This window comes from Cryptosporidium sp. chipmunk genotype I (genome assembly GCF_004936735.1).
Source record: "Cryptosporidium sp. chipmunk genotype I strain 37763 chromosome Unknown contig_31, whole genome shotgun sequence".
NCBI lineage: Eukaryota > Apicomplexa > Conoidasida > Eucoccidiorida > Cryptosporidiidae > Cryptosporidium > Cryptosporidium sp. chipmunk genotype I.
The window spans coordinates 436,176-456,887 of NW_027125591.1; the positions used below are offsets into that span (position 1 = coordinate 436,176).

Consider the following 20,712-nt stretch of genomic DNA (forward strand, 5'->3'; position numbering starts at 1 on the left):
CTCTTACATATGCAAATCCAGTATTATATATTAGAAAAATAAAGGCGGAGATATAACACAAAGCTTAACGTATTATTTGTATATCAGCCCACCAAATTGAAAATTTAATCAAGAGACGTTCTAGTGTAATTGATTAATGGTATTCAACAAGTTTTAGCTAGCCATACATAAACCTTTTGAATTCCAAATCCTTTCAGCAATAACTCTTAGAAAAATACTGATTAAAAATAGCGACAACTTTAAATGTAGTGTAATAACGATTTCAAATAAATGAGTAGTGTTATTAATAGATATTAAAAACAAGTGTAAAATGGACACCTCCACAAATAATCTGAAGCACTAATTCTATTAGAAGCTGCTGAAAATAGCCTCAGTTTAAGAATACTCCTCTTACTCTGCATTAAAAGTAATAAAATGAATATGTCGGGCTCGTAACGCAGTAATTTACACGTAGTTTTACTTCTAGCTACAGCTAAAAGGAATTTACCGTATTGTTGCTATAACTTTTAAAGAATTAGCCTATTAAGAACCTTAATGTAGTTTATTACTTTAATATTTTATTTATTATAGTGTAATAGTAAATCATTTTGATTTATTATTATTCAAATTAATTATTTTGGAAAATAGATGTGGCGCCAAAATTGGTCATTTAAATATTATAGTACGGTATTTTTGTCTACGGGACACTGATAATGACTATTGAGGCAATGTTAAGTAAATATAGCTCATTGCATTTTTTACTTTGTTGAAGTTTTTTTTAAATAAAAAAGTTCATAAAAAAGTTGGTATATTTATTTATGCTGGTATCTTTTGAACAACTTTAACCTTGCTAGATAGAATAGATTGCAGAGATTGTTTGTTAAGGAAACATATAATATCCTGACTAAATTTAAATTGCAATTAATATAGTAAATCAATACTAAATTTATGTTGAATAACTACGAAAGCTGCATTTAGTAATTTACTTAATTGTAAAGTTTGTATATGAGTGTAACTTTAATTATTCTCGAGAAATATTTACAATTATATAAGGATGGATTTATTCTGGCATAAATTTATTTGTAGTATAATATTGCTTATATCTGCCACGGTTGGATATTTTTTCCCGGCTAAGATTAATAACAATGAGAAAAATAAGAGGCGAAGTAAGATTCTTCCGATTTTGACAGCTTTTGGAGCAGGTGCTTTTATTGCACTGGCACTGGTTCATCTCATTCCAGATGCAATAGAAGAATCGAACTCTGGGCTATTGTCTTTTAAAATTGCAGGCATTGAGGTTAATTGTGTTTGCCACTTAATTTTGTTAGGTTTTTTGTTTTCAATCATCTTTGAGAGTATTGCTGATGAGTATTTTGGGACAAATGAACTACATAGCCATAGCCATAGTCATAGCCATAACCGTAGCAGGCATAACACAAATTCTAATAATTTGAAGGATAACATAAACTCTAATATTATAAGCACCAATGTTTCGTCTGAATATTCTTCAGATGAAGATTCATGTATAATTGATAAATTTGACACAGATTTAAAAATTAGTAAGGAAAATTCGTCATTGTGCATATCTAATCCAATAAATAAACACACGGTTCCATCATCAAAGAAAGCTAAGATTAGCTTATCGGAGGATGATTGTGTATCAAAGACTGAATCAGGCAAAAGCTCAATTGGATTTGTTTTGGTATGCGCACTATTCTTCCATTCCTTATTTGAAGGGATGGTAGTTGGAACTTCAAAAAGCATTATGGGTACTTGGATGATTACCTGCGTTATATTTGCTCATAAGTGGATTGAAATCCTAATTGTATATATGACTCTAGCTTCAAAGGGCGTCAACCCTTTGGCTTACATTATTATTCTTTCTTTTGGGTCGCCTTTAGGGACGATGATTGGAGCCACAGTTATTTTCTCAAATTCGGTTGCATCGGCTGTTTGTTCAGCCCTTGCAGCTGGGACAATACTATATGTCGCTTGCATTGAAGTTATTCCAGATGTATTTAATGACAAACACTCAATCCGCACGTTTATTAAGTTAAGTTCTTTTATTGCAGGGATTTTAACCGTTTCTTCTATTACTTTAGTTAGCGAAATAGTAGAGAACTCTTATTAGACGTTGACGTTATAATTTCTTATTTTTTTTTTCTTTCATTCTCTTTAATTACCACCTTTAAATGCCTTATCAAAAAATTGATTTGCACATTTGATTCAACTGTATTTTTCATGCTTCTTTCAAGCATATTACATTCAACTTTTCTTTGATGAAATTTTTTTTGATTTAATCATTTTAATTTTCTAGTGTCGCGCATCTTTTATGTAATATTTTCTTGCATGCAATGCAACAAATAATTTATGTGGACAGAAATAAATTAAGAGGGAAAAAAACTGAAAAGAATCAGAGCAAGCTGAAAATCAAATAAAAATTCATATTTATGTAAATAGATTTTTAGGCCTGAATTTTTAGAGGATGGTTTTGGGTGAAGTTTCGGGTTTGTCAAAATCTCGTGTAAGTTTTCTTTTAACTTCTTTGGAAGTACGATCAAATGAACGGGATAATGCTTGATTCGAATTTACCATGCATTTAGATAGATGAGTTAAGGCAATTTTTCAAGATTGTAGATAGAGATAAGACAGGAAAGGTTTCAGAAGAGAAGATAATACATATGTTAAATGCAATTGGGGTACAATTAACTAGAAGGGATAAGCTTGCAATTAAAGCAGGTAAGCTCTTTAACAACATAATAATGAATTGATAATTTACGAAATTGAATTGCTATTCTAGAATCTAATGAGAGAGGTTTTTACACTGTGGAAGATTTAATTAAGATTGGTGAGGTTGTGTACAACGATAGGGTTATTGCTAGGGACTTGGTGGAGTCGTTGCAATCGATCTCTGATGGAAAAGACACAATAAGTTCAGTCGAATTAAGAAAGCATCTTCTAAATATCGGGTCAATAATTAAATTATCACCAGAAGAAGTGAACTGTATACTAAGTGATATTGGTGAAAATAACATAAACATTTACGATTTTGTATCTTATTGCATTTCTGAATGAAATTACATTAGCAGAAAATAATCAAATAGCACGATCAATCTTCCTTAATATAATGTAAAATCAGAAGATCCGTTTTTTGTCCTCAGCCATGTACACAGAGTATACATAAGTAGGATCAGGTCTGTCCATTTTCGTCATTTCAAACATTACACTAAGTATTACTATGCGATTACGTGCTTATTTATTTAAAAAAAATGCATAATTTATATATAAGAGTTTTTTTTAATGATTTGGATTTATTTCTTGCTTAAAGTTAGTTTTAAAAGCTTTATATATTCATATTAATCAATAGATTCCTTTCTTAATTTATACTTATTGGTAGTTTTTATATTTAGTCTAAGGGAGTTAAACATTCAATTTTGATAAATGAACTGTTTTTTTCGTATTTTTAAAAAATAATGTCATTTTTGATTCTAAGTAGTCAGAATGGCGTTTAGTTCCTTGTCTCAGATATTTCATAAATTCAGGTTAATTAGACGTTATGACATTTTGCAATTTAATTCGATAATAAATATCAATTAAAAAATAAAGGCGGGAATTACAAGGGACCCAACATTTTTTTTCGATAATTTAATGCATGACAAATTAGATGTTAAACACAAAAATTAAATATAAAAATAACAAAAGTTAGTAAATAAATTTAATTATAATAAATTATTCCACTATATCTATCCATGGATTTTTGTTTTAAATAATCAATATGTTGTTTTAGATTAATTTTTATACAAATATTATTAATTAAATTAAAATGTAAAACTTCTCCCCACATTTCTTGAATTATGGCATTAATTAGTATTTCAGAAATAAAATTTATAAAAATATATGCCGGCACTTGATATTACGTAATTGCATGCAAATAAATTATATTATTGTTTTTTTAAAAATTATTAAATTTTAAATAATGAGATTTTAGATAATTGTATTAAAGCCCAAAAAGAAAATGAAGCTGAATAGAAAATACTCTTATAATGGCATTATTATCTGATTTCATTGAAAGGTCGTATCTGAATATACTGAAAAATATTGATAACTTTGAGTATACAGAATGCAACGACCCACTAATAAAACAACAGAAAATAGCAAATAATGAAATGGAGTCATTGCTTTTTGATCATGTAAGTTACTTAATTGGTTTAAAATACATTTGATTGGGAAGTAGAACAAATTTCAAATCCCATTCAATAATTACTAATAACAATAATAATAATTAATTTTAAATTAATAGAAGAATACTGGGGAAATCTTAGCAAAAAAAGATTCAATTTTAAGTGAACTTGCAACTCTCAAGGAAGCTCAGGAAAAAAAACTATATCAAAGCAAAAAGAATAAATATATCAAAATAAATATGATAAAACATGTGATTAAAGGTAAGCTATTTTTTACACGATAAAGATTAAAGTTCAATAATTACAAACTATAGAAAACTTGGATTCTTTGAATATTATCAAGAGCAAATCTCAAAATATTAGGATTTAAATGCTGGAGTCATAAATATATAATAATTCTTCTGTTTGTTACTTTTTTAGTCATTTAAACTGTTTAATAGCCAAAATATCCTTCTTTTTGCATCACTTCAATATAACGCTCATTCTCCAAGCTTAACATACCAATTGTTTTATTCATTAAAATTCTAGTTTTTATATCAATAAGTTTTGCCATAGTATATCTACTTATCAGCTCATCATCTGTAACATATTTGGGATCAAACGGCGTTTCATAAGAATATACGTACATTCTAGTTTCATTGTAAAGCTGATCCACTTCTCTTCTCGTATCATTCAAATAATTATAAAGAGGCTCCTGTAGGTAATTTGAAAGTTTACTCTTTAATTTAATTATTCCTGTATCAATTTTATGATGAAAGTCTTCAATTTTTTTAAGATATTTAATGCTCTTTTCTCTTTCACTCAGCATAATTTTTTATTAATTTACTCACAGTAAATGTTTTTAAAGCTTTGTTAATTCTTCTTTTTCCTAAATACTTCTCTTTAAATCTCGAGTTTTATATGCTTGAATTTGGTTTAATGTAATTATATCAATCTTTTATTTTTGTTAATACTAAAAAGATTTACACTGCACTAAATAACTTGTGTTGAGCGGGAAACATTATTATTGCCAACAAGTAACAAGAGTTAATACAGTTAAGGATGACTAGTTTCAAAATAATCAATTAAAAAAATAGTAAAAAACATCGTATAAATATACAAAAACAAGTAAATACACTCTTGCCTTTGATCATTGTTACAACTACTTCAATATTTTGATAACTATTAGAAGATAAATTTTCAAAATTTTTTAGATACTTTGGCGGTATGTGTAGAAAAGGCATGCAAAATAATGAGAATTTAATATATAAGAACTAAAGAAAATTAGACTAAAGTTAGTAGGCCAAATAATTAATTTGTTTAGCCTACAATAAAGTTAATAAATAGATTTTTATTATGATTAGTAGAGTACAAAGTGTTCATTAGTTAATTGTAGATATAGTTTCCATGGACCACTTTTATAGGGCATAAATCATTTTTATAATCTTCAAAATCTACACAAAATTTACAGTTTAATTAACCAATTAGTTTAATTTTTTCCATAAAAATAATTATTTGTAAAGTTTTCAATTAGGTGCTTCTTTTTTTATTGGAATCGGAGGGCTTTTTTTTATAGCTGGGGCAGCCGGAGCATCTTTTTTCATTGGTGGTGGCAATGAAGCGTCTTTTAAGGGAGCTGCTGGCAGATCCTTTTTCATTGGTGGAGGGGTTGGTGCACCTTTTTTTACCGTTGGAGATAATGGAGCATTCTTTTTAATAGGTGGTATGGATGAGTCTTCCTTTGCTGGAGAAGGAGAGACAGTTGGCGAATCCTTTTTCATAGGTGCAACAGGTGCATCTTTTGTTGAAGGTGTTGGAGCTACAGGTGCATCCTTCTTCATTGGTGGTGCAGCAGGAGCAACTGGAGCGTCCTTTTTCATTAGAGGTGTAGCCGGGGCTTCCTTCTTCGTAGGGAGTACAGCTGAAGCATCCTTTGCTGGAGGGGGGATAGTTGGTACAGCTGGGGCGTCCTTCTTCATTGGGGGTGCAGCTGGTGCCTCTTTTGCTGGAGAAGGTGGACTAACTGGATTATCCCTCTTCATTGGGGGTGCAGATGGGGCATCCTTCTTCATTGGGGGCGCAGAAGGAACTTCTTTTGCTGGAGAGGATGGAACTGCTGGGGAGTCCTTCTTCATTGGGGGTGCAGCTGGTGCCTCTTTTGCTGGAGAGGGTGGGCTAACCGGAGCATCCTTCATCGGGGGTGCAGTTGGGGTGTCCTTCTTCATTGGAGGTGCAGCAAAAGCGTCTTTCTTGGCAGGGGGTGTAGCTGGTATGTCCTTCTTTAAAGATGTAGCTGGGGCAGCTGGGGCGTCCTTCTTCATTGGGGGCGCAGTTGGAGCCTCTTTTGCTGGAGAGGGTGGACTAACTGGAACATCCTTCTTCATTGGAGGTGCAGTTGGAACATCTTTCTTGGCAGGGGTTACAGCTGGAGCCTCTTTTGTTGGGGGTGTTGGAACAGCTGGTGCATCCTTCATTGTTGGTGCAGCAGGAACAACTGGAGACTCTTTTTTCATTAGAGGTGTAGCCGGGGCTTCCTTCTTCGTAGGGGGCGCAGCTGGGGCGTCTTTCTTCATTAGGGGTGCAGCTGGAGCCTCTTTTGCTGGAGAGGGTGGACTAACTGGAACATCCTTTTTCATTGGAGGTGCAGCTGGAGCGTTCTTCTTCGTAGGGGGCGCAGCTGGGGCGTCCTTCTCTGTAGGGGGTACAGCTGGTGCATCCTTCTTCATTGGAGGTGCAGCTGGTGCCTCTTTTGCTGGAGAAGGTGGACTAACTGGATTATCCTTCTTCAATGGGGGCGTAGCTGGAGAGTCCTTCTTGAGAGGTGCAACAGGAACCTCTTTTGCTGGAGAGGATGGAACTGCTGGGGAGTCCTTCTTCATTGGGGGTGCAGCTGGTGCCTCTTTTGCTGGAGAGGGTAGAGCTGCTGGTGCATCCTTCTTCATTGGGGGCGCAGCTGGGGCATCCTTCCTCATTGGAGGTGCAGCAGGAGCGTCTTTCTTGGCAGGGGATGCAGCTGGAGCGTCCTTCTTCACTGTTGGTGCAGCAGGAGCAACTGGAGCGTCCTTTTTCATAGGAGGTGCTGTTGGAACATCCTTCTTGAGTGGGGCAACTGGAGTGTCCTTTGCTGGAGGGGGGACAGTTGGTACAGCTGGGGCGTCCTTCTTCATTGATGGTGCAGCAGGAGCAACTGGAGCGTCCTTTTTCATTGGAGGCGCAGCTGGAACATTTTTTTTCATTGGAGGTTTAGCTGGGTCATCCTTCTTAAGAAGTGCAGCAGGAGCGTCCTTTTTGGCAAGGGGTACAGCTGAAGTATCCTTCTTTACTGGAGGTGCAACTGGAGCCTCCTTTACCGGAGAGGGTGGAACTGCTGGTGCATCCTTTTTCATGGGAGGTGCAGTTAGAACATCCTTCTTGGCAGGGGGTACAGTTGGAGCGTCTTTCTTGGCAGGGGGTACAGCTGGAGTATCCTTCTTTACGGGAGGTGCAGCTGGAACCTCTTTTGCTGGAGAGGGTGGATTAACTGGAACATCCTTCTTCATTGGAGGTGCAGTTGGAACATCTTTCTTGGCAGGGGTTACAGCTGGAGCCTCTTTTGTAGGAGAGGGTGGAACTGCTGGGACATCTTTTTTCATAGGAGATGCAGTTGGAGCATCTTTCTTTAGAGATGTAGCTGGGGCAACTGGGGCGTCCTTTTTCATTGAAGGTGCAGTTGGAGCATCCTTTGCTGGAGAGGGTGGAACAACGGGAGTGTTCTTCACTGTAGATGCAGCAGGAGCGTCCTTCTTTAGAGATGTAGCTGGGGCAACTGGGGCGTCCTTTTTTATTGAAGGTGCAGTTGGAGCATCCTTTTTTGCAGGAAGTACAACTGGAGTTTCTTTTTTCACAGGAGGTATAGCTGGAATCTCCTTTACTTGAGATGTTGAAGCAGTCGGTACATCCTTTTTAAGAGGTGCAACTGGTGCGTTCTTTTTCATAGGTAGTGCAGTTGGAGCATCCTTCTTTACGAGAGGCGCAGTAGGAGTCCCTTTTGCTGTAGAGGGTGGAGCTGCTGGTGCATCCTTCTTCATAGGAGGTATAGCAGGAGTAGCCGGAGAGTCCTTTTTCATTGGAGATACAGGTGTGGTATCCTTCTTCGCAGGAGTTGCAGCTGGAGCTTCCTTTGCTGGAGAGGGTGGGATGGTTGGTGCATCCTTTTTCATAGGCGGTGTAGTTGGAGCATCCTTTTTGGCAGGGGGTACAGCTGAAGCATCCTTCTTTACGGGAGACGCTGCTGGAGCCTCCTTTGTTGGAGATGTTGAGGCAACTACGGCATCTTTCTTTATTGGAGGTGTAGCTGGCACATCCATTTTAAGTGGGGAAGCTGTCGGAGCTTTTTTCGCTGGAGCAGCAGAAGCATCCTTCTTGAGTGGAGTAGCAGAAGTAGCTGAGGCGTCTTTCTTCATGGGGGATACAGTAGAAGCTTTCTTTTCCGGTGATGCTGGAGCAGACGGGGCTTCCTTCTTTACAGGAAGTACAGCAGGAATATCCTTCTTGAGTGAGGCGGCCGGAGTATCCTTGGGAGGTACAGCTGGGGCATCTTTTTTAGTAATTAATGAAGGTTCATTATTCACCAATCCTGATTTTTTAGTTTCAGACACCTTGGAATGACTAGAATTTAAATCTATAGACTTATTCTTGGCACTGGTAGAGCTTGCATTTTGCTCCTTATTACTTAAAATAGCATTAGACTTCTTGGAAGTAGAGATAGAGGGTGATTTCAAAGAGGATGAGATGGACTTACTGACAACATCAACCATCTCCTTTACTTCTCCGATTGGTTTTTCAATATTTTCGATTAATTTATTAATACTTCCTTCGTTTTTAGAAACAAGAGCTTTGCTTTGTTCAAGATGGCTCTTGTTAGTAGTTGATTTTGATACTGAAGCTTGTGATTTGCTTTGAGATAAAGCTTGCGATAAAGCCTTAGAAGACTCCAAAGAAGAACGTCTAGTTTGAGAGGGACTCTTTGTTTGATCTTTAGATAACATCTTAGACTGTGATAGACTGGGTGTAGAAAGTTTGTCAAATTTGCTAGGTTCTAGTGATGATTTGTGCCTAGAATGTTCATCTTCTGAAATAATCTCACTTTCAGCCTTAGTATTATTTGGTGAGAGCAGATTATGTTTAGATCCTGTGACATTTTGTTGATTGCTTTCAGGATTCCCAGAATTATTATTATTCTTAGTCGCCATCCTTAATTTTTCTTCATTCAACTTGGCTACTCTACTCTTTTGCTCAAATTCAATTATGTTTTGTTGAAGTTGTTTAATAGAATCATCCAATTTTGGCTCTAATAAATAAATTCTTTGTTGAACTGCTCTTTCTACTAATGCCTTGGAAATATTAAGAGCATTTTCTTCTGGGTTTTCAAGTAAGTACTTCAATGCATAAGAAATATAATGTACACATGCATCCAAACATTTTTGACTATAATTTAAATTACTACTCAAATTCTTTGAATCCATTGTTCGATTAGCTTTAAGGGCATCTTGAGCAGACTTAAGAGACTCTTCCAGACGATAATTTTCTTCTTGGAGAATTTCATTCTGTTCCTTGAGCTTTTCAAAAAGCTGCCTTAATTGAGAATAATTATCTCTGTATCTTCTTACAGTTTCCTGAGCGTCGGAGCCTGTAACAAAATGTTCTGACTGCTGTCCTCTATGAGTATCATTAACACCCATACAACTTGATAGTATACTACCACCCAAGCCTTTTTTAAAGCATCTTGCAATTGGAGACCCTCTTGTACTATCCATTCCAGAATTAATTGCACTTGTCGGTCTGCTTTTTGGATTTCTAGAATTGAACATTGCCTGGTCAAGAGGCGGAACAGAATTTTGACGATAATTCATTGCCACAGACTCAGTGCTTCTTCTATTATTTGGTGATAAATGAGGACTTGCTCTGTTTTTGTCATTGTAGAATGTACTCATTGATTAGGCCTTTACTTTAGTCTAAATTTTATTTCATTTAATCAAATAGAAATTTTTTTCCACTAATTTTCTATTTTTCAACTTTCTTATTTATTTACGACTTCTCTTTTTTATCAATATCAATTCTTCACACTTTTTTTTTAGATATTTTATTATTCAATCTAAATGCATGTAATTTGTAATGAAAAAGTACCGGTCAGTCAGGCGGGAAAAGACACGTATTATTTTATTTGATAATTATATATAATTTTTATTAATAGCAAAATTAAGAAATAATTTGCCAATATAAAAATTGATTTTTTTCAAGTGCAAATTTTAAATATAGTTAGTGTTTGTGTAATATCAGTTGTTAAATGTTATTCTAACGGAATGAATAATTGGGTGTTCATTTTTTTTGTAAAACCTTTATATATTTAGATTTTGAAAATATTCTAGTAAAAACTTCGGAAATATTAAAGAAAGACTAATCATTTTTGTGAGTGATTTATTATTAGTGGGGAGGAAACTTATTAAATAACGTATTGTTGTACAATTAATATTGTAATTTTTAAACTAAATAATATATATATTTCCAGAGTTATTACTTTTAGAGTATAAGCCTTGTATTTAATTTCATAAAATTAATTAGTAGTTAGAAGGTAAAAGCAATCTTTATATTATTTTAATGTTGTAATTATGACTATGAAATCAACAGTTAATTTAATGCTGGGCATTGCGATGGGAACAGCACTTGGTTATAAACTGCATCCCAATATTCAAGGTAACAATCTAAAGCATAATCTTTTAAGAAATATGGACGCTCAGCAAATTAACATTAAACAAAACTACTTTAGAAGGAAGCTTAATAAGTATTGTTACAATAAACTCACAAAATCTGCTACAGGCGGATTTTACCCATCAATTAAGCTTCCTAGTACGGAAAATTTAATTCTAAGAGAATCTTACCTATCATCGGTTTCTTTAAAAGACAAAATACCCAATTGGGTTGCCGAGAAAATTTCATATGAGTCCTGTAATGGAAAAGCAGAGAGGGCTAACTGCATCTTCCAAGTTGACCCAGAAGTTCCACTAATTTGGAGTGCTGAAAACAAGGATTACTTTGCTAGTGGATATAGCAGGGGCCATATGGCGGCAGCTGGTCAACATAAAGAAACGGCAACAGCTCAATCTGATACCTTTTATTTATCTGGTAATATACTCCCGCAAGATTTATCCAATAATGGGGGAGATTGGTACAGACTAGAACTCATTTCAAGAGAGCTTACCAAATATTATCAAGATGTTTATGTAGTTTCAGGCCCACTATTTGCTCCAAATTATATGCGTTCAAAGGATTTTATAAAGTTGGCACAAAGTCTAGAAAACATTGAAAAAGAAGCTCCTCCAAGGGATGCACTTGGTCAAATATGCGTTATCCACAAGAAGGAAATTCTTGATAAGGCCAGAGAATTAGGAGATGAGAAAAAAATTAATCCAAAGCTTGTTGTTAAATCTGATTTGAAAGATACCTCCGTTGATACTGTTACCTACAAAGTTATTGGTGACAAGCTTGTCTCCGTTCCAACGCATTTATTCAAAGTCATTTTGGCAATCAATCCAAAAAAAGCACAAGACATTGATGCTCCTCCTGTTGCATTTGGCAGCTTTATTATGAAGAACGAACCTGAAAGTAAAAGATATCTAATTGCTGACTATATGGTGCCTTTAAAAAGTATCGAAATCGCCACAGGCTTGGACTTTTCAGGTCTCAAGGAGTTCACAATAAACTATCTAAGAGCTAATATACCAAGAAAAGATTTTAAAAAGCTTTTGAACTGCAATGATATTGACAGGATTGAAAACGTATACAGCATTTGCAACGTCAGAGACACACTAAAGCATGGAAAGAATGCTCAATCTATATGTATCGATGAGGACTCAGATAGAATAAATTCTTGGAGGTATCTTGGATACATTAAGTTATCTAGCACTAAAAAAGAACTGGAAGATTTGTGGAATACAATTAAAAGCAAAGGATATGACAAAGAGAATCTTTTCCTCAGAAAAGAATATGTGAACAAATGTAAATCTCTAGGAATTGAACCAGAGGAATTCTAAATTTTAATACAGTATCTTAATTTAATTTTTATATCGTTCCCTTCCCTTTTCCACCGATGTATAAAATTCTTTCCCTAATGACCTTTCTGGATTTTTATTAACATGCAAAATTTCCCGCCGTCTCTTTAATTAAAAATATTAATAGAAGAAAAATATCCCGTATTTTTATTTCTATGCTTAAACAGATTTTACAGCTTATCCACGTATTTATTTAGAATATATATTAAATTGACGTTATTTTACGAATTCCAATATTATTTAATAATTTTCCCTCTAAAATGAATTTTAAACATACGCACTTTTGCACAATTCCTTCCGCCATTCATTTTTTTCCCACCAACGTCCTGTAGCTAAAATAATAAGTTAAAAGACTGTAAAATAGGATCGACAATTATTAAATTAAAGTTCCCGCCAAAATAGCATGACGATTTAGTTATCAAATATCACATTAAATTGTATTATGTGCGTTTCACCTAAATAATCTCTTTTTTGTTTTGTAAGAGAGAGAACGTCAGATTGTGAAACAATTTGAAGAATTATATTCCGATTTTTTTTTTCAACTTTACTAAATACTTTGATTAAAGTTTACTTTTTTAACTAATTTTTATTACTGAGTATCTACGCTCATAAGCGTGAATGTATTATTTAAGACAGAAAGGATTATTAAGGATTGGGGTTTTTTACTTGGCTCGTAGAATTTCCCCTAAAATCCGTTTTATTTAATTAGAAGGATTAATTCAACTTCCTATTTAAGAATCTGGGGATTTGGATGAGTTATAAGACAAGAATAACAAAAGAGATTTCATTGTTACTAAGAAATCTTTTGAATATTCCTCCGTTATATACATAAAAGGTAATATAAATCAATATAATTGAACATTTACTTGGGTTAAATTAAGAGATAAAAGAGGGTAATTAGAGATGAATTTGGAGCAAATAGTTGAATCAGAAACTTCTGATGAAAGCTGTATATCTTCTACAGACGAGCTTGAAAGGATTAATACTAACAATGAAGATTTGAGTGCTAGTGTTGAAACATTTCCATTAGGGATAGGTGGTCTGGAAGTCCCACATGAAAAGGAAGACTTTCGTAGAGTGCTTACACCCTTAAGTAAAGATCAGCTTGTAGAGTTATTAGCCGGTGCATGTATTGAGAATCAAGAAATTCTACAGAGAGTCATTTCCGTAATTTGTGAGAGCAGATCCCATAGACGTCTATATATAAAGAATTTACCATTTTCTGCCAATACCGAGTCTGTAATAGAGGTTTTTTCCCAGTTTGGAGATGTAGAGGAAGGAATTGTTCTCAAGAAGGACGGGAAATCTAGGGGTTATGCATTTGTAACTTTTAAAACAATAGAATCTGCGCTTCTTGCTTGTAAAAGCCCAGTGACTATGAGTGGTAGGTTTTTAATGGTAAAGCTTGCAGCTGATCCCTTTCCATTTGAAACAAAAAGATCGGATGCAATACGTAGAAAGCTTTTCGTTAGAAATTTGGGATTTGAGACCAACGAGGAATCTTTGTCAGAAGTTATGGGACAGTATGGGGAACTTGAAGAGTCCGTAATTTTGAGGACAAAATCTGGGGAATCAAAAGGTTATGGCTTTGTAACTTTTGCTAGCACTGAAGCTACAATCAAGGCACTTCAACAGCCACATCATCTTATTGACGGGAGATTGGTTTTTGTACATCAAGCAGTAGAAGGCAAGACACGTGTAACGAGAAATAGAGAAAGTCATTTATCAAATGGGTCAAAACAAACTCACGAGAATAGAGTTATGGAGAGCAAGGATCTGCCGTCAATATCTTCTAATATTGGCCAGACAGTAGCTTGCTCATCATCCCATTCATCATTATCTTCAACTACAACCTCATCTTTATCAACTACGCTTGATTTACAATACACCAACTCTAAGCTTCCAAGAGATTCATTATTTTTACAATTTATGGAAAAACCAAGTTTAAGTAATAATTTCAACATGAAGTATGCTGGAGCTAGCAGGGTTTTATTTGATAATGAGTATCTTAGCCCTGCTAATGATATTGATTCAAATTTAAACAATCTCTCTATTTTAACTAGTGATTTAAACTTAATTGAAAGTGGTTCATTAAATCAAGGTACTAATAATAATAATATTAATGGCAATAATAATATGCGTTTCAATAAAGCTAAAGATCATCAAAATCTAAAGCTAGATCACTCTTGTGATTTCAATATTCCAACAAATAATAATAGTTTGACAAAATTTGATATTTCTGGTATTACAAACTTTAATATTCCAAACAGAGTAAACATTGACACTAGATCAACGAAGGCCGTCCATCTTCTAAATAATGACGACCATTCTGAGAGAAATTATAACATTTCCGTTGATGGGAATATTTTTTCTAACGAACATATACACAACCTTAATATTGGGACATGGAATTTATCAAAAAACGCGAAACCCCGCTCTTTTCAGAGTATACATGTCAAGGCGCCAACGCACATGAACTTACCAGGAAATTTACCTTCTTCCATTAACTGGACAACTTCCAATGATTTTAGAGCGAAAATGAAATCGAGGATAGAGGAGATGAGTGTGCCAGATGCTGAATATAACGAATTTGGAGAAGACTTTGTGTCTAACTTTCATTACAAAGAGCCACGTCAATTTCCAATCAGTAAGGCGACTTCCTGGAATAGCTTTGTAGATAGATTTGGTCATGATTTCATTTCTGACGATCTGCTTCTAAAGGGCAAACATATTAATAGAAAGTGCGACTCAAATCGGATCACATCGTCACCTTTGATTCTGGATAAAAAATTTACAGCCTTTTGACATACATAATTTATAATTTGACAATACTTTGCATTTGAGTTATGTTTAAGTTAGAGCGGCTTCATTTTTTATGTGAAATTTAGTTTAGTTTTCAAGATTATTGTTATCTTCTAATTTTTTTGTTTTGCCTAGTTTCTTATTTTTTCTTTCCTCACGCAAAATGTTTGTTTGGGCCTCCATTTACGCTTTGTTAGATACAGTGATGGGTTATTGCAGCCGAATTAGAACTTAAGTTTACGGACGTATAGTTTAAAAATTTGTATTTCACTTTAATGTTAAATACTATTGATTGCGTTTGTAAATAGTACAAAGAAGAAGAAGAAGAAAGAGAAGAAGTAACACTAAATGATTATAAAACACAGCCTGGATTTTAATTTTAAAATATTTAGTACAAAATAATGCCATACTCCATTCTATTTCACTATCTACTTTCTGATGATAATACAATTTTTTTCCATACCCCACTTTTTTTTAGATTCTCCTATCCAGCATAGCATTTAATACCGGTATATAACTATGCAAGGAGACGGCGCCTCACGTATTGTCTTGAAAATAATGCCAATTATGTGAAAATAATATTTACTAATATTATTATTAATATTAATATTATAGATAAATAAATGCCAAATAATAAATTAGCTTCAAGTTAAAGTAAAATACTAATTAAATTGAATCAATTATATTAAATAAATAATAGCAAAAGCAAGGAAAGACAAAATAAATTACGTCTTAAATAACCTGGAAAAATATAAAAAAGTGACACAACAAACTCCAAGGTCAAATTGGAATAATTAATATTTTGCTTCCATTGAAATATTATTATTGAGGATTAATTTAGAGAGGAAATATGGGAAGAGTTTACGGACGCGGAAAAGGTATTTCATCATCGGCTAAGCCATATAGAAGACGACCACCAACATGGATTAAGTTAAAGCCCTCAGAGGCAGAGGATTTAATTACAAAGCTCGCCCGTAAAGGCTTGACCCCATCTCAAATTGGTGTTACTTTGAGAGATTCTCATGGTATTCCAATGGTACAGTCTTTGACGGGTAGTAAGATTTTAAGAATTTTGAAGAAGAACGGTTTAGCCCCAGATATTCCAGAAGATCTCTATTTCTTGATCAAAAGAGCCGTTTCTATTCGTAAGCACCTTGAGAAATTCAGAAAGGATACTGCTGCTAAATACAGATTGATTTTGGTTGAATCCAGAATTCACCGTCTAGCTAGATACTTTAAGCGTTCAAAGCAGCTTCCAGCCAACTGGAAGTATCAGGCTGCTACTGCCTCTACTTTGGTTGCATAAGTTTCTTGATTTTGTTATAACCAAACTTCCAAAAGTGATTTCATAATTGGTAAAAGAGATAAAAGCTCTTTCATTGATTTATTCTTTTTTATAAATTTTGAGTATTCTAAGATTTATTTACTAAATAATTAGCTATTTAATACTCATTAGAAGCTGTTTTTAGTTTAATAAATTTTTTAGTGATTTCTTCTTCTAATAATATTTGTTTTAAAGTATCTAAACTACAAATTGTTTGTTGAAAAGAGACGAGTTTTGATGTGTTGATAGATATATATTATAAAGTTACTATAAGCTTAAACTAACTAGTGTAAATTATTCTAATGAAAAATATCTAATTAAAGTTTTCTAATAACAAATAACATCAACTTTATTAATTTATTTCCTTATGTATTGATGTAATTCATCCATTTAAATATAAAATCCTCTTCTTTAAATTAAAGTATAAGACACCTTCTTTATCTTCTATTACCAAAAGAGCCACGAGATTTACTGTCAAAATTACTTCCACCTGATGAATTTACCATAGATTTAGATCCAAATTTAGGGCCAGAAATTGGATTCACTCTTTGTGGATTTTGCTTAGGAGTGTCATCTATTAATAAGGCGTCCAATGGCAAAGAGTCTGGTAATATAAAGTATCTAATAGTATTTCCCCTTACGGTAATTTGAGAAAGACTAACAGGATTTCTGTGTTTTACACTCATTTTTACATTCTTTAAATATGTGTTCATAGACATATCCACACTTACAATCGTTCCTTGAATAATAGTTCCATTCTTCAATTCAATTACTACCGAGTTATTAACCAGTTTCATAAGAAATCTAATTAGTTTCATTTTTCCCACTAATATTGAATTAACCAAATCTATCTATGTTCTTTATTCCACTTGAATAAATATGCATTTACAAATAAATCAATCAATATTTATTTATATAAATGCATAGGTGTACTTAATAATGCTTATAAAGTCATAAAAAATACTATAACTAATAATGAATTTGACAAAAATTATCTTAATTAATCAAATTGTATTATTTTGACCAAAAAAAAAGGAATAAAATTTTAAGAATATGGGGGAAATTCACTACATTAAAATTTAGGTCGGTTTATTTAATTTGAAATTATTTATTTATTTATTTTTTTTAATTAAATTGAAAATAATTTCCTTTAATATCAATAAATGAGGGGAGTAACTGCCGGTATAGGCGCCAAAAGTGTGTAATATTCTAATTTATTTTGGTAATTACGTAGTTATTAAAATTAAAATAATTAAATATAATTATTGGAACAAATAAAATATTCCACACAATAAAATCTCTATTATATTATTAATAATAATTGCAAGAAGCCAAGGAAAGAGTCATATAAATTGAGTTTGATTTATGCATTTAAAGTAAAGTCTATCTAGAATTTGAAAATATACTAACAAAGATGAAATTGAAGTTGATTATAGTGAATTTAATGTTACTTTTAGTAATTGGAATTAGAGGAGATGAAATTGATGCTTCTATAAATAGCCATAATAGAGCTCAAAGGCCTACAAAACCTACAGCTCCTGCATCATCACATACATCTCAAAAGTATTATCCCACAGGCTCTCTGAATTCAGAAAAAAAAGTTCAATCTTTTGTTAAGGAGCTTAATGACAGCAACTTTGAACACTTTACACAATCTGCAACTGGATCGACAACTGGCGACTGGTTTGTGCTTTTTTACCTTCCAAATTGCCAACAAAGCCAAATGTCTTTGGTAGAGTTGGATAGACTTTCTGTAATTGCTAGAGAAAGTTTAAATGTTGCAAAAATAGATGTTTCTAAAAACCAACAATTAATCAACCGCTTTGGAATTGTTGCTGTCCCTTCTTTCAGATTCTTTAGGAATGGAAAGATGTACACTTACACCGGTATGAGAAATGCTGAAGTTATTAAGGCCTTTATTTGGAATAAGGACTATAAGAAACTAACTCCCCAACCAGTGCCTGAACCCCTTAGTACTCTTGATATTATAATTTCTGAAATCAAGCATACAATTAATGATATCAATAAATTGATCAAGCTTGCTCCTCTAGTTACCATTATTATTCTCCTTATCGGTTTCTTTACTGGTGTTGGCGTGACCAACATTTTTTCTAGAAGCTCCAATAGGTCCAAGAATATTGGTGGCAACAACAAAACTAAGCGCGATAAATATTCTGATGATGAAAAGGAGGATCAAGAAGAGGAAGAGGAAGAAGAGGATGAGGAGGAAGAGGAAGAAGAGGAGGAGGAGGAGGATGAGGAGGAAGAGGAAGAGGAGGAGGAGGAGGAAGAGGAAGAGGAGGAGGAAGAGGAGGAAGAGGAGGAGGAAGAGGAGGAAGAAGAGGAGGAAGAAGAGGAGGAAGAAGGGGAGGAAGAAGAGGAGGAAGAAGAGGAGGAAGAAGAGGAGCCGAAACAACTTAAGACTCCACAAAGAAGCAGGAGAACCGCTAACAACAGCCTCGCGAAGGAAGAGGAGAGATTAAATAATACTTATAATACGAGTGTAAGGAGATCAAATCGTCTAAGAAAGCAATAGATATGGGGCAGAACAACCCAGTCAAAGTAAATTAAATTAACTGGCCAAGTGTACGTTCAAGGGAAGGAAGAGAAACTGATTTGTTCCCCGTACTGATTTAAATTCAAGGTAGATGGCTGTTGTCTGAGGACTACAGCAGTACTTAGTTTTAATAAAAAAAATAGGTACGCTTTAAAGTTACTATTCGGCTTTGATTGAAAAAATTGCTCTTTTCCCTGCATTTCTCTCCTTTTCTCTCTTTCTTTCTCGATGCCCCTTTTCTCCCTTTCTTGCCAGGACACGAGTAACCTGTTTAGAGATATGGATTAATTGCTTGGAGAAGAAAGAAAAAGAAAAAACCACTATTCGAAGAAAATCTTGAAGAAAGGAGAGTACCTTACGAAGAACCCAAAAACGCTTGAAATGACCTGGATGGCCAATAAGCAATAAACAAGTTGCTTTTCCGTTAGAGGACCTGTGATTTCCAAAACTAGATTAAGAAGAGTAAAATTTTTAGAAGATTCTAGTTTTCCTGTCTTTCCATTCAGTTTAGGAACTCTGTGTCTTGGACAATGAACAATTCCAAAAAGTTGTGGAGTTGAAATTATAAAGTTCAGAATTTGTGGAAGGAAAAAAAGAAGAAGAGTCTTCGAAAAATGCCCCAATATACTAACAATAGCAAAGCAAGCTCCTGCAAAGTAAGTATAAGTATCTCCAACAAATACCAAAGAAGGATACCTATTGAAATGAAATAGTGATAGGCTTGAAGCCGTAAAGGGAAGTAAAAGTAAAATTGAAAAGAAGTGGTGGTTTGACTTGAAACTGAATTGCCAATTTGGGAGTATCGTAAGCATCTCAATTATATTATAAACGATTATAGAAGCTGAAATTATTATTGATTGCCCTACCTCCAGTCCGTTCACTCCTGCATATATATTTATGGAATTTGTACAAAATACTGTCAGACACAACATATAAAGGTAGTAAAAGTATCCCAAATCTATCAAAATCCTTGCTGAATAGTCTCCACCTGCTTGAAATAGAGGTAAGACTATCTGAGTGCCTCCATTATAAGAAACTAAAGTTGGTAAAGCTGCAAATACCGGTAATACCATCTTGTACCTCCACTTCAAATTCAATACATCGTCCACAAATCCAAGAAATGTCATCATACAAATAGAAAACAACCCTGAATTATACTCAAGTAGTTTTACTGGATCATTACTGAAAAGGATCTGGCTGCAAATTGCTGTAATCATAAACATACTTGCCGGTACTATACCTAATGATTCTGGTATCTTTTCTTCTAATATATCCTTTTTATTAATCATTCCAAGCTCATTTTTGCTTGACTCTTTTTCTTTCAATAAATTATTCTCTAAATTATTATCATTATTATTATTATTACTAATGCTCTTTTTGTTAATGTCTATTCCAAAAAGACCATTCTCAAGAAGCTTCTCTCCAAATGTTGGAATCAACTTGCTACAAGTCACATAAGTTAGCAAAGAAGATACTGAACATATTAATGTATGTAGAAAATAACTTGTCTTGAATAGAGAAATATTTGTAATTACCAATAGTATAATTAATATTGTTATTATAACAAATTCTCCACTTCTTTGAAATCTTCTAGTATTTACCATTCTAACAAAGCTTTATCAAGGAAAAAACCAAAACTTTTCTATTACTTCTAATCCCTCCACAATTATTTTGAAAACAAAAAAAAATATGTATTTTTATATTAATTATTTAGTCTTCAATTTTTATTAATAATCAAATTCTCTGTTTTTCCCTTTTACAATGCACTAGCCATTCATTATATTGGCTAGAATATCCTCAATA

At 33.7% G+C, this 20,712-nt stretch overlaps 11 protein-coding genes across 11 annotated transcripts; 7 read left to right on the top strand and 4 right to left on the bottom strand.

Annotated features, from left to right (window-relative positions):
- Positions 1-1,033: 1,033 nt before the first annotated feature.
- Positions 1,034-2,110, top strand: ELE39_002757 (protein with signal peptide and transmembrane domain; the record flags this gene model as incomplete). Its single annotated transcript, XM_067345861.1, has 1 exon — positions 1,034-2,110. One exon carries the CDS (start codon positions 1,034-1,036, stop codon positions 2,108-2,110), a length of 1,077 nt encoding a protein of 358 aa, XP_067201719.1.
- A 354-nt stretch (positions 2,111-2,464) lies between these two features.
- Positions 2,465-3,054, top strand: ELE39_002758 (troponin c; the record flags this gene model as incomplete). Its single annotated transcript, XM_067345862.1, has 3 exons — positions 2,465-2,503; positions 2,583-2,718; positions 2,780-3,054. The coding sequence occupies 3 exons, from the start codon at positions 2,465-2,467 to the stop codon at positions 3,052-3,054; spliced, it is 450 nt and encodes a 149-aa protein (XP_067201720.1).
- Positions 3,055-4,022: 968 nt separating this feature from the next.
- Positions 4,023-4,444, top strand: ELE39_002759 (uncharacterized protein; the record flags this gene model as incomplete). The annotated part of the gene is made up of 2 exons (XM_067345863.1): positions 4,023-4,169; positions 4,280-4,444. 2 exons carry the CDS (start codon positions 4,023-4,025, stop codon positions 4,442-4,444), a joined length of 312 nt encoding a protein of 103 aa, XP_067201721.1.
- Positions 4,445-4,593: 149 nt separating this feature from the next.
- ELE39_002760 (uncharacterized protein) lies at positions 4,594-4,968 on the bottom strand (the record flags this gene model as incomplete). Its single annotated transcript, XM_067345864.1, has 1 exon — positions 4,594-4,968. One exon carries the CDS (start codon positions 4,966-4,968, stop codon positions 4,594-4,596), a length of 375 nt encoding a protein of 124 aa, XP_067201722.1.
- Positions 4,969-5,665: 697 nt separating this feature from the next.
- Positions 5,666-10,111, bottom strand: ELE39_002761 (large low complexity with proline alanine-rich repeat; the record flags this gene model as incomplete). The annotated part of the gene is made up of 1 exon (XM_067345865.1): positions 5,666-10,111. One exon carries the CDS (start codon positions 10,109-10,111, stop codon positions 5,666-5,668), a length of 4,446 nt encoding a protein of 1,481 aa, XP_067201723.1.
- A 675-nt stretch (positions 10,112-10,786) lies between these two features.
- Positions 10,787-12,208, top strand: ELE39_002763 (Nuc1p like endonuclease G; the record flags this gene model as incomplete). The annotated part of the gene is made up of 1 exon (XM_067345867.1): positions 10,787-12,208. The coding sequence occupies one exon, from the start codon at positions 10,787-10,789 to the stop codon at positions 12,206-12,208; it is 1,422 nt and encodes a 473-aa protein (XP_067201725.1).
- Positions 12,209-13,129: 921 nt separating this feature from the next.
- ELE39_002764 (protein with RRM domain) lies at positions 13,130-15,031 on the top strand (the record flags this gene model as incomplete). Its single annotated transcript, XM_067345868.1, has 1 exon — positions 13,130-15,031. One exon carries the CDS (start codon positions 13,130-13,132, stop codon positions 15,029-15,031), a length of 1,902 nt encoding a protein of 633 aa, XP_067201726.1.
- An 847-nt stretch (positions 15,032-15,878) lies between these two features.
- On the top strand, positions 15,879-16,334 carry ELE39_002765 (ribosomal RPS13; the record flags this gene model as incomplete). Its single annotated transcript, XM_067345869.1, has 1 exon — positions 15,879-16,334. One exon carries the CDS (start codon positions 15,879-15,881, stop codon positions 16,332-16,334), a length of 456 nt encoding a protein of 151 aa, XP_067201727.1.
- Positions 16,335-16,789: 455 nt separating this feature from the next.
- Positions 16,790-17,170, bottom strand: ELE39_002766 (small nuclear ribonucleoprotein SM domain containing; the record flags this gene model as incomplete). Its single annotated transcript, XM_067345870.1, has 1 exon — positions 16,790-17,170. The coding sequence occupies one exon, from the start codon at positions 17,168-17,170 to the stop codon at positions 16,790-16,792; it is 381 nt and encodes a 126-aa protein (XP_067201728.1).
- A 596-nt stretch (positions 17,171-17,766) lies between these two features.
- On the top strand, positions 17,767-18,888 carry ELE39_002767 (membrane associated thioredoxin; the record flags this gene model as incomplete). Its single annotated transcript, XM_067345871.1, has 1 exon — positions 17,767-18,888. The coding sequence occupies one exon, from the start codon at positions 17,767-17,769 to the stop codon at positions 18,886-18,888; it is 1,122 nt and encodes a 373-aa protein (XP_067201729.1).
- Positions 18,889-19,229: 341 nt separating this feature from the next.
- Positions 19,230-20,513, bottom strand: ELE39_002768 (DPAGT1 like N-acetylglucosamine-1-phosphate transferase; the record flags this gene model as incomplete). Its single annotated transcript, XM_067345872.1, has 1 exon — positions 19,230-20,513. The coding sequence occupies one exon, from the start codon at positions 20,511-20,513 to the stop codon at positions 19,230-19,232; it is 1,284 nt and encodes a 427-aa protein (XP_067201730.1).
- Between the last annotated feature and the right edge of the window lie 199 nt (positions 20,514-20,712).